The 17,448-nt window shown below is 36.7% G+C and overlaps 1 protein-coding gene across 2 annotated transcripts in view; it reads left to right on the forward strand.

The window, feature by feature from the left end:
- AGPS (alkylglycerone phosphate synthase) overlaps positions 1-17,448 on the forward strand; it is a 184,428-nt gene that overhangs the window by 35,370 nt on the left and 131,610 nt on the right. For both annotated transcript variants that reach the window (XM_006866676.1, XM_006866677.1), the window contains exons 3-7: positions 9,304-9,394; positions 10,999-11,119; positions 11,215-11,289; positions 14,337-14,408; positions 15,882-15,961. In XM_006866676.1, coding sequence (XP_006866738.1) covers positions 9,304-9,394; positions 10,999-11,119; positions 11,215-11,289; positions 14,337-14,408; positions 15,882-15,961 — 439 coding nt within the window. The remainder of the gene's footprint in view (positions 1-9,303; positions 9,395-10,998; positions 11,120-11,214; positions 11,290-14,336; positions 14,409-15,881; positions 15,962-17,448) is intronic.

Genomic DNA, 17,448 nt, shown 5'->3' on the forward strand with positions numbered 1-17,448 from the left:
ATAAGGAGCTCTGGTAGCGTAGTGGTTATGAATCAGGCTGCGAACCACAAGGTCAGCAGTTCGAAACTACCAGCTGCTCCGTGGGAGAAAGATGAGGTTTTCTGCTCCCATAAAGATTTACAGCCTCGGAAACCCTGTACAGGGTCGCTATAAGTCGGAACCGACTCCACGGCACACAGCCACCATATATAGTATGTAATTTGTAATTTTAATCCTAATTTTATAACACCTAGTTTACCTTTCCCAAATTGTCTTTAAAAGGACTTATATAATCAGTTTGCTTGAATTAGGTTTCAAATAAGGCCTACATCTACATTCTACCGAACTCCATGCCATGACTTCTTGAAAGTATCTCCATTTTTAAATTTGGGAGCTTACTGGTAGCGTAGTGGTTACAAATCGGGCTGTGAACCTTAAGGTCAGCAGTTCAAAACTACCAGCCACTCCACGGGAGAAAGATGATGCTTTCTTCTCCCGTAAAGATTTATGGCCTAGGAATCCTTGGACAGGGATGCTATGGGTTGGAACTGACTTGACGGCACTTAACAACAACACCACCTTTAGATGTGGGTTAATATGAAAGTGGAACAATTTCAGATGTGTGTGAATATAAATTATACCTTTATTATTAATTCTGTGCAGTATATTAGGGAAGAAATGATTAAGATAAATCAGTCTTTCACAGTATTTCTGAAATTTTTTTGGTAATATCTTGATAAGAATTCTAAAGGAAGTTTGTATTGTTATTGTTTGTTCCTGAAGCAGACAAAATTGTAAAATGAGTTCTTAGTAGTTTTAAACAATATTATACTGCTTCTGCAGAGACTAACTTTAAAGTTGGAACCCCAATACATTTATTTATGATTAGGTTATGCCTTTCTCACTGTTTGGAATACTTGTTAATACCATTCCTGCTATTAAGATATCTGGAAAACAAAATGTGCAATTCAGTGATTGTTTGGAGAACATAAAATCAGAGCAAAGGGATTCGGTGGTCTTGAGAAACATTTTCATCTAGGCTGTAATAGAACCAGAGAATTTCTCTGTTGGCTTCTCTCTTTAGAAATTGGAAGATTTCCGCCATTTCTGTAGATTCCTTAACGGCCTCGTTTCTTTGCATCATTGACTCCAGAGTCAGAGTCCAGAGGGGAATAGGGGAACCTTTGTCTGGCAGAGCCTGCAAGGGAGACCAAGAAAATGCATATCTGGGCATTCACTTTAGTGCAGGGCAGCCTTTGCCTCCTATCAAGATTCATTAAGGGGGGATTTTCTGGAACAGAAATGGGATGTAGATGCTTTGGGATTAAATACTAAATAAAAACAAAATAGTGTTCAATTCCTATATGATGCTTCCAGAAACCTTGTTCTTGTCATGATAAATTAGACTGAAGTGGATCATAGCTTTCTCTGTATCCGGACTAATTTCCTATAGATAGTTGGTGCATTAGTAGGTTTCCCTGATTCTTACTAGAAAACATTTGTAAATATTTTAAAAGACAATAATAACTGCTATGTGAATACCTACTGTGTTATCTTACAACACTTATCAGGTGAGGAATGCTATTTTCTTAAAAATAATTGAGGCTGTGGATTTTTGTTAAGTGCAATCAAGTTGTTTCTGACTCATAGTGACCCTATGTAGGGTTTCCGAGGAGTGACTGGTGAGCTTGAACTGCCTACTTTGCAGCTGAAATCGAACTTGCAGGCCAGCACATTAACTCACAGAGCTACACCGGGATGGTTGAGAATGTTGGAAGCTAAATAACTTAAAAACTATGCTTTAAACATCATCTTTTTCTGTTTCTATTATACTATACTTGTGAGTTACTTCTTGAGATAAACTCATTCCTGATCTTGTTCTACAGAAGTCTTCCACACTTTCTACACCAGCAACAGTAGAGTTAGTCATATTATAAAAAGTAATCCTGGGGAAAATATTCTCTTTAAAGGTAAAAACATAGGAAGATTGTAATATTCTTAAGAGAAAAATTAGAGTTTTATCAGTAGAAGAAAATAATGATTTGGCTGAAGAGCATATATGTGAATAATATTAGATGGTAGGGACAGTTTTGGAAATTCTTTGTATTCTGATGTGGGATGAACTGAACAAATACAGACCCTTTGCGTACTATAAACAGAAAAAAAGATGAATAAAATACCATAAAAGAAGAAATAAAACAGAGCTAGCAAGAAAAAGTATGGCACTGTAGAGTAAGTACTGGACTACTTATCACAGGGTTGGAGGTTCAAACCCACTAGCAGCTTCTCAGAAGCCCCATACTGGTATATAGGGTTGTTCTGACTCAGAACCGACTTGACATCACTTAACAACAACAGAAAGAAAGGGAAATCCTTAGGTACTAGAAACTAAGTATGACTCTCATTGAAAATTTGAGGTTTTCCTTATTTTTGATCCAAAGAGTGTTGTTATAAGCAAATGTAATTGATTAAATATAATTTTGGAAAGATAATTTTGACAAGTAGAATTTTGCTGAAAGTGATTCAAAAATAGTTGCGGCAGTACATAGGAAATTGCTAGAGACTGAGTCTGGATGCAGAAGAGGTGTGGAACAAGAGATATCATTACCAATGTCAGATGAATCCTGGCTGAAAGCCAGAAAGATATTTATCTGTGTTATATTGACTGTGCAATGGCATTCAGCTGTGTGGATCATAACAAATTATGGATAACATTGCAAAGAATGGGAATTGCTGGTGTGGCTCTGTGGGCTAATGCGTCAGACTGCAAAGTCGTTTGAGTGGTTCAAGCTCACCAACTGCTCCTTGGAAACCCTATACAGGGTTGCTGTGGGTCAGAATCGACTCAATGGCACTTAACAACAACAACAACATATTGTGCTCATGCAGAACCTGTGCATAGACCAAGATGCAGTTGTTCAAATAGAGCAAGGGTATACTATGTAGTTTAAAATCAGGAAAGGTGTGCATTAGAATTAAAGCCATCCACCTATTCAGCCTGTGTGCCGAACCAATAATCCAAGAAGCTGAACCTTATAAAGAAGAATGTGATTGGAGGAAAACTCACTAACAACCTATGATATTCAGGTGACAACCTTGCTAGCCATTATCGACAAGGACTTGAAGCACTTGCTGGTGAAGACCAAGACTGTATAGCTTTTAGTACAGCTGATATTGCAACATTAAAAAAAAAAATAACTGGATCAGTAAGCATTATCATGATTAACAGAGAAAAGATTGAAGTTGTCAAGAAATTAACTTTACTTGGATTCATAATCAATGCCCATTGAAGCAGTAGTCAAGAAATCAAATGACACTACATTGGACAAATATGGTGCATAAGACCTCTTAAAAGTGTTCTGAAGCAAAAAATGCCACTTTGAGGACTAAGCTGTTTCTGAACTAAGTCGTATGCATTTGAAAGCTAGACACTGAATAAGGAATACCGAAGAAAAGATGCATTTGAATTATGGTGTTGGTGAAGAATATTAAATATATCATAGACTGCCAGAAGAACAAGCAAATTTGTGTTGGAAGAAATACAGCCAGAATGCCCCTTAGAAGCTAGGATGGTGAGAGTTTGTCTCAAGTACTTTGGACATGTTATCAAGAGAGACTAATCCCTGGAGCAAGATATCATGCTTGTAAAAGTGGCGGGTCAGCAAAAAAGAGGAAGACCCCCAAGGAGATAGATTGGCACAGGGGCTGCAACAGTGAGCTCAAGCAGAGCAACAATTGTGGGGATGGCGCAGAACGGGGCAGTGGTTTGTTCTTTTGTACATAGTGTGTCTGTGAGTCGGGATCAACTCAGCAGCACCTGACAACAACAGTTTTGACATCTCAAACCCAGTCATTAAGTTAGAAGCAATTATTCTAAGCTAGTATAAGTCTTAAGGAGCCCTGGTAGCATAGTGGCATACCCAATGGCCTGCTAAATGCAAGGTCAGTAATTCAAATCCATCAGGTTCTCTGTGAGAGAAAGATGAGGCTTTCTGCTCCAGTAAAGATTTACAGCCTCGGAAACCCTATGAAGGGTTGCTATGAGTCGGAACTGACTAAGCAGCATACAGCAGCAGTAGTGATATAAGTCTTAGGGCAAAGGTATTGTTATTAAGTGTTGTGGAGTCAGTTCTGACTCATAGCTACCCTGTATAAGAGTTCCAAGGAGCAACTGGTGGGTTTGAACTGCCAATCTTGTGATTAGCATTCTAGTGCGTATCCTGTGGGGAATAGGTAAGTAGTTTTTTTCTTGAACACAGAGTGCCTTCTAAACAAGTTTATAATTTAGCAGTTTATAAATTGCTAGGTTTATATATAATCTTGCCACTTTTATTCCTTTTAGGTATAGATGAATTGTGTCCTCTTGGGTTTAGCAGCATAAGGCAATATCAGCTAATGCTGTTGGCATAATTATTGTTTAGGGGTCCTGGTATGGTGCTGTAGGATAAGCATTGAACTGCTAGCCTCAAGGTCAGTGTTTCATACCCACCAACTGCTCCTTGGAAAGGTCACTATGAGTCAGAACCAGCTTGATTACACTTAATAGCAACAACAACAATTTTTAAGTTTTATCTGATTACAAAAAACCTGTTTACTTGGTTAACATTTGTGGAACACACCCTGAAGAGAGATTGGTTCAGTCTACTAGTGTTTTTGATCTCTCTTCAGTGCCACCAAGTAGAATTAGTCATTTTGTCTTTAATCACCATAAATCCTGATACACTTTTTCTTAGATAATTATGTTCAAAAGGTTTTTACTTTTCCAACTTGCTCTGGTTCCATATATTCTCCAGTCTACTTTAGTGCTATAGGAAAGTGGTAGATCTTACCTTACGGTGTTTTACAACAAAAACCACTTCTAAAAGTTCTCAAATCAATTAATCTTCAGTCATGGTAAAGATTCATTCAATAGTCATATTGTTGAAACTATTAATATAGGCTCTTAGCTTTCACATTCTCACATTGTGGTAAAATGTACATGTTTCCTGCCCCTGTGTCCACCTCACAGATTAAATGAATTTCACCTTTGACTAAACTAGGTTGTAAGTTCCTTAAGAATTAAGTTAAGTGCTGTCGAGTTAGTTCTAACTCATAGTGACCCTGTATAGGGTCTCTAAGGAGCAGCTGGTGAGTTTGAACTGTGACCTTGTAGTTCAAACCCACCTTAAAGTCTTGTGCATTATCCCAAAGCGCCACACCAGGACTCCTTAAAAATGTTGTTAAGTGCCATCGTGTCAATTCCGACTCTTAGTGACCCTATGTGTTGCTTCTGAGGAGCAGTTGGCCAGCTTGAATCACCAACCTTGAGGCTAGAACCGACCTCGCAGTCCAGTGCATTAACCCACAGCACCACACCAGGACTCCTCCTTAAGAATTTGCTGTTAAACATGCCATCAAGTTGATTCCGATCATAGCAACCCTGTGTAGGGTTTCCTAGGAGCGGCTGGTGAGCTTGAACCACTGACCTTTCAGTTCAAACCAACCTTGCAGTCCAGCACATTGACCACCACACCAGGACTCCTCCTTAAAAATAGGGGTTATGTAATAGTATCTTCTCTACAGGTCTTGCCATACTTAGATGCAGTCTTACTGGTGTTAGATCAATGCTTGTTTATAGATCTGGATGTAACTCCAAATTATTTCACTGTAGTAATCAAGTTATCTTTAGCTGTTTGCAAGTAAAAACTCTTAAGTCCTTTAGCTTATCTTATGCTTCCAAAGTGTTCACGTTTACATGGTAATGTTTTATGGGCATTGTGCAGCAATTAGCATTACGCCAAGCTTTGTTATTATTAATTCAGACTTTACTAGTTTGCAGATTGCAGGTCATTTTAGGCAAGAGAAAATACAAGTAAAAACATATTGTGACATGGAACTATTTTTAAACTACATAAGTTTTGTGCTAGAATTGTTTTATGCTAGAATTAAGACTACTGGAGTAAAGGCTTAAATTCAAAGTTCTGCCATGTAAGATATTTCCTCATGGTCTGAAATATTGTACATCAAAAGGTTGAGATGTATTGAGTTTATTTTACTGACACTGGTCTTGTATCTATAGGCTTAAATATCTTAAAGGTGGTCATCTTTTTATTTTATGGGTGGAAATAATAGTATTTGTGAAGTAAGGGATTTACAGGTCTTGGGAGGATTTTGTCATACATATAAAAACTCTACTATATTTTAAATTGATCCAAGTAATTGTAATTGTACAATTGTACAGTTAAAATGTAAAGGCCTAGCATTAAAACCCAGTAGTTCCAAATTGGTCTTTTTTTAAAGGACAGTATGTGGCACTCTGGGTTAATGCACTGGACTGCAAAGTTGGTTTGAACTGCAAGGTCGGTAGTTCAAGTTCATCCACTACTTGGAAACTCTGTGCAGGGTTGCTATGGGTTGGAATTGACTTGATGGCACTTAACAACAACTAGTATATGTGTTATAACCAGTTTCCTAAAACTTACACTTAAACCTGAGCTAAAATTAAGTATATTAAGGAGCTCTGGTAGCATAGTGGTTATGAATTGGGCTGGGAATCTTAAGGTCAGCAGTTCAAAACTACCAGCAGTTCCGCAGGAGAAAGATGAGGCTTTCTGCTCCCATAAAGAATTTACAACCTCAGAAACCCTGTACAGGATCGCTATGAGTTGGAAACAACTCCATGGCACACCACCACCACCACCACCACCAAATGTCTATCTTTAGGAGCTCTGGTAACGTAGTAGTTACGAATCGGGCTCCTTATCTCACAGTCAGCAGTTCAAAACTACCAGCTATTCTGCAGAAGAAAGATGAGGCTTTCTGCTCCTGTAAAGATTTACAGCCTCGGAAACCCTGTACAGGGTTGCAGTAAGTCGGAACTGACTCCATGGCACATAAAAACAACAAATGTCTATCTTTAATTGTTTTAACTACGAGTCCTAATGCTTTTTTTGATTCTGATTTTTTTTATGTATATAAAAAGGGAATTTATTATTTGACATTTAAATTCAAATATAATATTTCAGTTCGATTAATACACTTATTTTTTAATAATTAAAAGGAGTCTTGGTGTGGCACTGCGGGATATTGCACTGGACTGCAAGATGGGTTTGAACTGCAAGGTCAGTAGTTCAAATTCACCAGCCAGTCGCTTCTTAGAATCCCTATACAGAACTGACTTAAGAGCAACAATTAAAAAGGAATAGCTTTGGTCAAAGCACTTAATTTTTTTCCCTCTTTCCTCCACCACTGTTTCATGTACTGTACGATGGAAAGATTGGTTTGAGAATTTTAGTTAACATTTTTATTGTGTAATATGAAGTTACTCGACGGCACTTAACAACAACAACAACAATATGAAGTTAAAACAAGAAGAAACATCTGCTCAGAGCTCTACTGTGTGACTTACAATTTACGTAATAAAAATGAGTGTTTCTGTCATTTCCAGTTAAAAGTTTCTTTTAATAGAATGCTAACTGCAAGGTCAGCTGTTCAAACCCACCAGCTGTTCCTTGTAAACACAAACAGGGTTGCTGTGAGTCAGAGCCTGCCCGACAGCACTTAACAACAACAACAACAACAACAACAACAACATCCTTTAATATAAGGAGCCCTGGTGGTGTTCTAGGATAAGTAATGAGTTGCTAACTGCAAGATTGGCACTTTAGACCCATGGAATTCTTAATATGTAAAAAAAAAAAACTTTTTATTGTGAATTGAGTGAGGGTTTACAGAGCAGATCATTAGTTTTATATTCAACAAACCGTATGCTTCTTTTCATTTCAATGATTGCATTCCCCACCATGTAAAATCAGTTATACCACTCCCTCCCGGTGCTGTTTGCTTCAATTCCACCCTTTTGAAGTTGGTAAAGGATTGGAGGAAAAAGAGAACGACTCTGAACAGGACGGATAGAAACAGTGGCTGCTATAATGAACTCAAAGCAGTGGCTATGAGGATGCACAGTCGCTACAAATCGGGAACCAACCCCACACCATCCCCCAAGTGATGCTCTGTTTCTTGGCGAGGATGTTGGGAATTCCATTGATGGTGGGAATATAAAATATGTCTGCTATGGAAAACAGTTTAATAGTGCCTCAAAAAAATAAATAAAACTACTGTGTTATTAAGTGCTGTCAAGTTGGTTCCGACTCATAACAACCCTTAGAGGGCTTCCAAGGAGTGGCTGCTGAGTTTGAACCGCTAACCTTGTGGTTCAAACAAACCTTGCAGTTCAGTGCTTTTCCCCACAGTGCCACATCAGACTTCCCGTATGATCAGCAATCCCTTTGCTAAGAGACTTGAAAATATTGGTGGGAACAGACACACAATGTTCTTGGCAAGTATTACCTTATATAATAGCTAAAAGTTGGTTCAGCATAAATGCCTGTCAACGAATGTTCAGGATGTGGTTTATATGGGTAGTTTGCATTGTAAAAATCAATCCTGTACATTTTTTATTTCTCCATAGTTTTGTGTGTATGTTTGTACTTTAATATTTTTAAAATAAGATATTTACAAAATAAAATAGCCATTGTTCTTGTTAAATGCCCTTGAGTTAGTTTTGACTCATAGTGACTCTGTATATTGTTTCCAAGGAGCTTCTGGTGGGTTTAAACTGCCAACCTTGTGGTTAGCAGTCCAGTGCTAATCCTACGGCACCACATCAGGACTCAAAAAAGCAGCTCTAGTGTGGTGTTATTATTTGACTATCCTGTTATTTGGAGTCATAGTGTGGGGCTGTGGGTTAATGTGCTAGACTGCAGGGTTGATTTGAACTGCGTTGTCCGTGGCTCAAACTCACCATCTGCTCCTTGGAAACCCGATACAGGGTCGCTTTGGGTTGAAATCAACTCAATGGCACTTAACAACAGTTGTCAGCTTGTCCTGGTGTAGCACTGTGGGTTAATGCGCCAGACTGCAAAGCCGTTTGAACTCTAAGGTCAGTGGTTCAAGCTCACCAGCTGCACCTTGGAAACCCTATGCAGGGTTGCTATGGGTCGGAACCGACTCTACGGCACTTAACAACAACAACAAAGAAGTTCAGGAAAATGATAGTGAAAAAAATTGTTGAATATAATTTTCTAGATACCATTCATAAAAATTATAGAAAAATGATCTCAATTAAATAGTGGCAAAGGAATCAGACTCGAGCCAAAAACAGCATAGTAGAAAAAATTACTGAATATGGCTACAGTGATTTTTCTAAATATTACTTACAAAAAAGAATGCTCTAACTTGGATTGCTTTGAAGGAGCTATTTAACCATTACTGGCAGAAGAATCTAAACTTTAAATTTAAGTGCAGGTACCTTCTCTCTAACATTTTGCCTTCCTTGTACCTTAGATACCCTCTTAGTGGCATGATTTTACCAACCTTTAAAGATTGGATCCAAAGTACCCTGGGAGTAAATCTGGAGCATAAAACTACCTCTAAAGTAAGCAAATAAGAATAATTAGTAATATGCTTAACTGTCTTTTTTTTTAATCTTCCACCGTATTTAGATAACTAGATTTGTCTTTATAGTTTGTTATAGTTACTTTAATGCATTTGCTGTGTTTTTTGTTGTTGTTGAGAAGCCAACAAGTGGGAGTAGTAACACAGCCTCAGGGGGCAGTCACCAAGTTCAAATTAATCAACTGTGAGAATATTTGTTTATAGAACTGTAAGTTGCTGTGTTTTTAGTTTAGTAGACTGATAGTTATCTAAGGTTAGTATAGAATAATTTATAAATGTAGTGATACATGTACTATTAGCACATTTAGAATACAAGGGAGCTTCAAAAAGTTCATGGAAAAATGGAAGAAAAGATTGTAGAGATTTTCCACGAAATTTTTGAAGCCCCCATGTATATGCACAATTACATAAGTAAAAATTTGATTAAGACATAAATGATAGAAAATTTTAGCTTGCTCATTTAGTTTCAGATTGTTGTAAATGGAATTAGAAATTATTAAACTGTCTCTCTCTATATATATATAGCCAGGAGTAATAAAATATTTAACATGTCTTTGTTTTACTGTCATAATCATTATCATCATCATTTTTCTGCATGACCCTCTAACTGAATTTAAGTTCCCTGTGTACAAGGGTAGTCTCTTACACTGTATTCTCTACAGTATCTAACAGATGAGAGAGATACTATAGATAGTAAGTACTTGTTAGGTTTATTTATAATCTCTCTCTCTCTCCCTTTGAAGAGACTTAATAAGAGACTAAGAAAATAGAGAAGTAGCATATATTTTTCTGTAAATATTCTTTCTATTTTTCTCAAATACTATGCCATAGTAGTGTTTCATAGTAGATTTGATTGGCCAGTGATTTATAGACCTCTTCTTATAGGCTAGGCTTGATATTAGGTGCTTTTAATAAAAGTGATTACATTTAATCTGCCTTCCTTCAGTAACCTTGTAAATTGGGTGGCGATAATCTCAGGTGACGGTCACAGTCAAGGGTCACAGAAATTAGGTGACTTCTTCAGTGTCACATAGATTGAACTTTAAAGTTGAGGGTTTATTTTACAAGTTGCTTATTGAAATTGAGTTTAATTATGTTGTAAGTTTTAAAGAATCCTATAAAAATTAGTATCTTTTTTTTTCTGAGCCTTCTTTTTCAGCATTTAAAAATGGAATCAAGGTATAGGGAATGCTAAGTTTTATCTGTAGGTAAACTGTATATAAATGGAAAAGTCAAGTGACTTCCCCCAACTCTTCTTAATCTGAAATTGGAAGATTTGAGGCTTTGCTAGTTAGTTCCCTCATTCTTAATGACAATCATGATGGAATGAAAAGTCAGGCCATGGAACCAAGAGAAGCTGCACCTCTGTGACTTCTGTTAGAGAATGGGATTAGTCAGGTCATTTGTAGTGTGTAACTGTCATCAAAAATTGATTTCTGTGTGTACTATGTGGCATTTTTCTGTGATTTTACTTTACTTTGGATGTTGAAAACAAAACAGAACAAAAGTGTTTTTTATTGTCATTCTTCTCCTCAGAGTTACTCAAAGATAGTATAAATTGAAGAGACCAATTTTATTTTCTAGGCATCCTTAAACCCTAGTGACACACCTCCTTCAATTGTAAATGAAGATTTTCTTCATGACCTTAAAGAAACTAATATTTCATATTCACAAGAAGCAGATGATCGAGTATTTAGAGCTCATGGTAAGCTACTTTGTATTAGTATTGTTCATTAAAATTTTTAAATTTTTTATAATTTAAGATGTTTCTACATTTTTCTCTTTTAAATTACAAAACAGGTCATTGTCTTCATGAGATATTTATGCTCAGGGAAGGAATATTTCAGCGAATTCCTGATATAGTTTTGTGGCCCAGTAAGTTTGTTTTTCTTTTTGTATTATTAACTTAGTATTGTTAAATCTTAAGTAAATTTGAGTTGTGAAAATTAAAGATGGTTATATTTTAGAGATCTAATTCTGCTGAATTGTTCTTGGTAGTGGTTGATTTTTATTTTTGATGATTAAGTCTATTTTCAATGTAAATGAGACCTTAGTAGAAAGATGTATTTTTAGTTATTTAAAGCTCAGTGAAATTAATATCAATCAATGATAGCATTCTGATGTATAGAAGCAGTTAATTAAATTGATAACTGCAAACTAGTAGTATTTATCAATAGGATCAAGTTGTAAGGTAAAACTTGTGCTGTTTAACAGCTTAATTGTTGTTTATAATGTGTTTGTCTTTATTTATATACACATATACACACCCCTCATGCACACCCTTTGAAATTAGTAAGTTTTGAAAAACTTAACTTTATGTAGGGAGATTCCTTGGAATAAACTTTATGTAGGGAGTTTCCTTGGAATAAAGGTGGGTGGACATTCTGTTATTATATTTCCTGGGTGATGATTAAAGTACTCTTGGTGTGGCACTGTAGGATCAACACTGGACTATGAACTACAAACCCACCAGCTGCTCCTTGGACACTATATACATGATCTCTATGACTCAAAACTGGTTTGACAGCTAACAACAATATAAACTATTGAGAGGCTAATTTTTCTAAACTATACTTCTTCTACACTTTAGGCATCTACACGAATGTTGTATTGCTGACCAAATTAAGTTAGTACTTGTATTCTGTTGAATCATCTAGTATAAGGACTTCTTGGAATTATTTTGTTTCCCAGCAGGTTACCAATTCACTTAGGTCTTTATTCAACTTTGACGTAAATTTCAGATTGGAGATAAAGTCTTTATAAAATATTCTTTTTGCCATGTTCATCCCCTCCTCAAAAACCTCAATTAATGTCCAATTGCCAGTTGATTTGAGTCTTAACCCTCATATTAGCATTTAAATCTTCTACAACTGGAGTTTTGTTACTTATATAACTTTTACACTGATACAGTGTCCTTTCGATGGAAAAGAATTTAAGTGCAGTTTTTTACCATTTGCTTAAAAAACAGAACAGAGACATAATCATTGAGGAACATATCTATCTTTAATGTTGTTATTGTTAAGTGCCGTCAAGTCAGTTTTGACCCATAGTGACCCTGTACAGGGTTTCCGAGGGTGTAAATCTTTACGGAAGTAGAAAGCCTGATCTTTCTCCCGCAGAGCAGCTGGTAGTTTCGAACCACTGACCTTAAGATTCCCAGCCCGATTCGTAACCACTACGCTACCAGAGCTCCTTATCTATCTTTAATAGCTCCCCACAATATGCTTATTAATTTCAATAGGAAAGAAAGTATCTTAAAGGAGCCTGGGTGGTGTGATGGACTGCAAACCACAAGGTCAGCACTTCGAACTCACCAGCTGATCTGAGGGAGAAAGATGAAACTATCTTCTCTTGTAAAGATTTAATGCCTTGGAAATCTGAGGGAGCAGTTCACTTTGTCCTGTAGGGTCTCTAAGAGTCAGAATGGACTGGATAGCAGTGGGTTTATTTATTTTTTTATTTTATATAATTGAGAAACCTAGCAGACATTGCCTTAGCAAATGATGAAGGTTCACATGACCAGGAGTGATGAATTTTCACATGACCAGGTTCACATGACCTCTGTATATCATTAGCACTGAGATAGGTACATCATTTCTGCAGCATTCTGAATTCATAATCTGAGCTTACTTATGAAGAAACATCAAAAACCTAATATGAGGGTAATGTTCTATGAAATAACTGACCAGCACTTTTCAAAGCTGCCAAGGACATGAGAGTCCAAGACAAATCCAAGAACGGTCTTAGATTCCAGTGAAGACTGAAGTTGAATGTAAAACTGATGATCTGCTGTGTAGACCTTCACTCAATGCATAATAAAAAGCTTTGAAGAAAGAGAGTTAGGAATAATGATAACTAAACGCAATATGTGATCCTGGATTTAATTATGGTCCAGAAAAGAAGTCTTTAGTGAGACAATTGGCAAAGTTAAAATAAGGATCTGTATATAAGGAGCTCTGGTAGCGTAGTGGTTACGAATCGGGCTGCGAACCTTAAGGTCTGTGCTTCGAAACTACCAGCCGCTCCGCGGGAGAAAGATGAAGCTTTCTACTCCCAAAAGGATTTACATCCTCGGTAACCCTGTACGGGGTTGCTATGGGTCGGAACCGACTCGATGGCGCTTAACAACAGCAACAACAATATTAGTTATTAGTCCTGGTATGGGGGCTGTACGATAAGCACTGGACTGCTAACCACAAGGTTGGCCGTTCAAATCCACCACCCGCTCCTCAGAAACTAGATACAAGATTGTTTGTTATGAGTCAAAACTGACTCAGTGGCACTTAACAACAACAACATTATGCAGTAATAATTACCTGATTTTGCTAATTGAAGTGTAGTTCTGTGGTGGTGGTGGTTCTGTGCTGTGGAGTCGGTTCTGACTTGTACAGGGTTTTCGAGGCTATAAATTTTTATGGGAGCAGAAAGCCTCATCTTTCTCCGCAGAACAGCTGGTAGTTTTGAACTGCCGGCCTTGAGGTTTGCAGCCTGATTCGTAATCACTCTGCTACCAGAGCTCCTTTAGCTGTTAATATCTAAGGATTCTGGGTAAAAGAAATTCTTCATACTACTTTTACATCTTTTCTGTTAAGTCTGAAGTAGAGTTCTGGTGTGGCATTATAGAATAAGTGCTGGACTGTTAACTGCAGGATCATCTATTCAAACCCACCAGTTGCTCCTTGGAAGCCCTTTACAGGGTTGCTATGAGTTTGAACAAACTCAATGGCACTTAACAACAATAAAGTGATTTTAAAATGAAAAGTTAAAAAAAAAAAAATATAAACAACCTCTTTTAATGTATTTAATGTTCTAATGAGTGAATAAATGAGGAAAAAGTTTTGATACTAAAGAAATTTATAGACTGTTATTTTACAGGGTTATTTATTTCCCTGTGATTAATTTATTTTCCCTTTTTTTAACAGCATGCCATGATGATGTAGTTAAGATTGTGAATCTAGCGTGCAAATATAACCTTTGTATCATACCAATTGGTGGTAGGTATTGTACTTTTTGAATCTTAATATGATTTAAACTCACTGAAAACATTTTTATAATTACATGGTTATAAAAATATGTGTTCATGACCACTATAAGTAGCTTCGACTAAACTGTTTGAGAAGTCATGGGCCCTCAGTTCATGACTTTTCCCATATGGATCTGAGTTCAAGCTGTGATTTAATACTTAAACAAGTTTAGCTTTAGTAATTACTTTCTAACTTTTATGCTTAATGGAGCGAATTGTATTTTCCAAAGGTTAACTATAGATACACGCACACCTTCTGAGTAGGAATATGCTGCACAATAAAGATGAAAACAGCTTCGTGATAACCAGAGTATCTGTTAATGCAAAAAACGAATGCTGTTTTTGAATTTGAAGATAAATTTGATCTCTCTGGGTCTCTAGTCCACCATTATGTTTTACCAATTTACACAAGTCAACAGAAGTTACTGTCTGAATACAGACTGAATTACTTTTGATGGAATGGAAATGGGGCCCCAACACATCCAGAAGCTCTGGATTTCCTCTTCATCTTCACTTTTTGTGTTACTTGTTGAATTCATGGGGACAAGGGGTGGGAAGGGGCACCACAATGCTCATTTCAAATGACTGTGACAAGTTATTATGCCTGATTATAGGCATCATGTTCTTCATTGACAGGTCGTGATTTCACCTTTTAAAATTAAGCTGAGACCTGTAGCTCAACACCCCTGTAATTCTTAACCTTGTACTGAGGTGACTTCAACATATTTTTGTCTAAAGCACATAGAAATATCATTTAAGAAGTTTTTCTGATATTGATCTGGTTGAGAATTGAACATGGAAGTTTTCTTTATTGGTGTCAAAATACTTTTCCTATGGCAACTAGTATCCAGGAAAAGCAGCAAATTAGTTACATACTTGTATTTATTATTTATTCTATATTAAAATCACGTTTTTACTGAAGATCATGTACGTTTGTTTCTGTATATTGTATAATCTAGACAGTTCTCTTATTTATATTTGAATTTATTAAAGTCTTTTGGTATGGGAACATAAAGTAATATTGTAAATGATAAATGGATCTCCTAATTATGATAGAAGGGAGATAATGGTGTTTTTAATATTTTATTGGGTGGGTATTTTTTCTTTTAAGCTAACACTACACAGTAATCATTAGCTTAGAATTTTCTAATGGTGTTTTTGGAGTTCCACAAATTGCTAGGGACTTCACTTGAATGTGCCATACCCAGGGATTGGAGTCATATCCCATTGCTTTCTGATCCATAGTATTTCTTCATTTTGGCACGCAACATAAAATAAAGGTGAGTTTGCTTTTAGTGTGTTAGTATTTGCAAATAAATGTTTTGCAAAGTAGAAATAGGTATCACTTTCTTAGTGGGCATATCAATACTCTGTATTTGGAATTTCCTTTGGAATTGTAGCTACAAATAAAATATTTAAACATTGTGGCTTCCTATTTTGGCAGGAGGAACAAGTGTTTCATATGGTCTGATGTGTCCTGCAGATGAGACAAGAACAATTATTTCTTTGGATACTTCACAAATGGTATGTGATAACTGAAGAATCATTATTGGAAGATAGCTTTTAAAAAAAAAAATCTCTGTGACTTAGTCTTAGTTTTTAAGAAGGATATACTGTCCATTTTGACACTGAGTATAGATGCAAAAATTCTGTGGTAAAATTTTAAATGTAATTGTTCTAAACACTTATATTTTAGAGAGTACATTCACATTAATGTTGAACTGTTTCAGATATTATTATGGATGGGTGGTGTTCATGGCTATGATTTGTAGTGAAGTCAGTAAGCCATATCTGTGTATGATTTTGCAGTATGCTTCTGATATGTTCATGTCCACTGCTGTTGAGTTGAGTTTTGACTTATAGTGGAATGGCTCTATATGAAAGACTAGAACTGCCCCATAGGGTTTTCTAGGCTGTAATCTTTATAGAAGAAGTCCTTGTGTGGCACTGTAAGATAAGCACTGGATTGCTGACCACAAGGTCAGCTGTTCAAATCCACCAGGTGCTCCATGGAAACCATATATAGGATCACTATTAAGTAGGAACTGATTTGACAGCACATAACATCAACAACAACAATAATCTTTACAGAAGCAGATAGCTGGGTCACTCCTTTGCAAAGCTGCTTGTTAGGTTTGAATTGCCAACCTTTCAGTTAGTAGCTGGATACTTAACTGTTATGCTACTAGGACTTATTTCTGATTTAATGTGTAGAAAATACAGTTGTATCATTTATATTTATATATGTGTGTGTGTGTGTGTATATATATTAGTAAAAATGTTTTTATTCTTGTTAACTTGGTTTGGGTAGTATATATTGGCTATAATAGAGTAACTTGTGTATTTTCTTTAGGTTTCTTTAACCTTTCCTCTAAACCTCTTACGCAGGTAGTTTTCTTCTGTGCCTCCTTTTAATATCTGTCTTCTATCAAAAATAGATGTTGTTGTTGTTAAAGTGCCCTGGAGTCAGTTCTTACTCATAGATACCCTGTATATAGTTTCCAAGGAACAGGTAGTGGGTTTGAACCACTGACCTTGAAATTAGCAGCCCAGAGATTATCCTGCAGCATGACATTAAGAATAAGTTATAAAATTAGGAAATTAGGACAAATATATAATTGCTTCAAGAGCCAGTCTGTTGGAGGTTGACTGGGCGCTTCCCTGACCAGGCAGCTCAGGTAGGGCAGTCTCGGGGAAAAGGGGTGGAATTGCACATAGGAAACCTCTGTCTAGTAGACAGACAGCCTTTGAACAAACATAAGATTTTATATTTCAACATTCTGAACTCGTTTTTTTAAAAGATCAAATTACTGAGGAATTACAAGCATTTTGAGCTTTTGCCTGCCTGCACATGGCTCCCGCTTCGGCAAGTGCCTCTGCCCCCTGCAGACCTTGGAATGCAGGGCTAGCGCAACCCCACTTGTTGTTGTTGTTGTTAAGTGCCGTCGAGTCGGTTCCGACCCATAGCGACCCTGTACAGGGTTTCCGAGGGTGTAAATCCTTACGGGAGT

The sequence above is a fragment of the Chrysochloris asiatica genome, unplaced genomic scaffold, assembly GCF_000296735.1.
Source record: "Chrysochloris asiatica unplaced genomic scaffold, ChrAsi1.0 scaffold00094, whole genome shotgun sequence".
NCBI classification, from domain to species: domain Eukaryota; kingdom Metazoa; phylum Chordata; class Mammalia; order Afrosoricida; family Chrysochloridae; genus Chrysochloris; species Chrysochloris asiatica.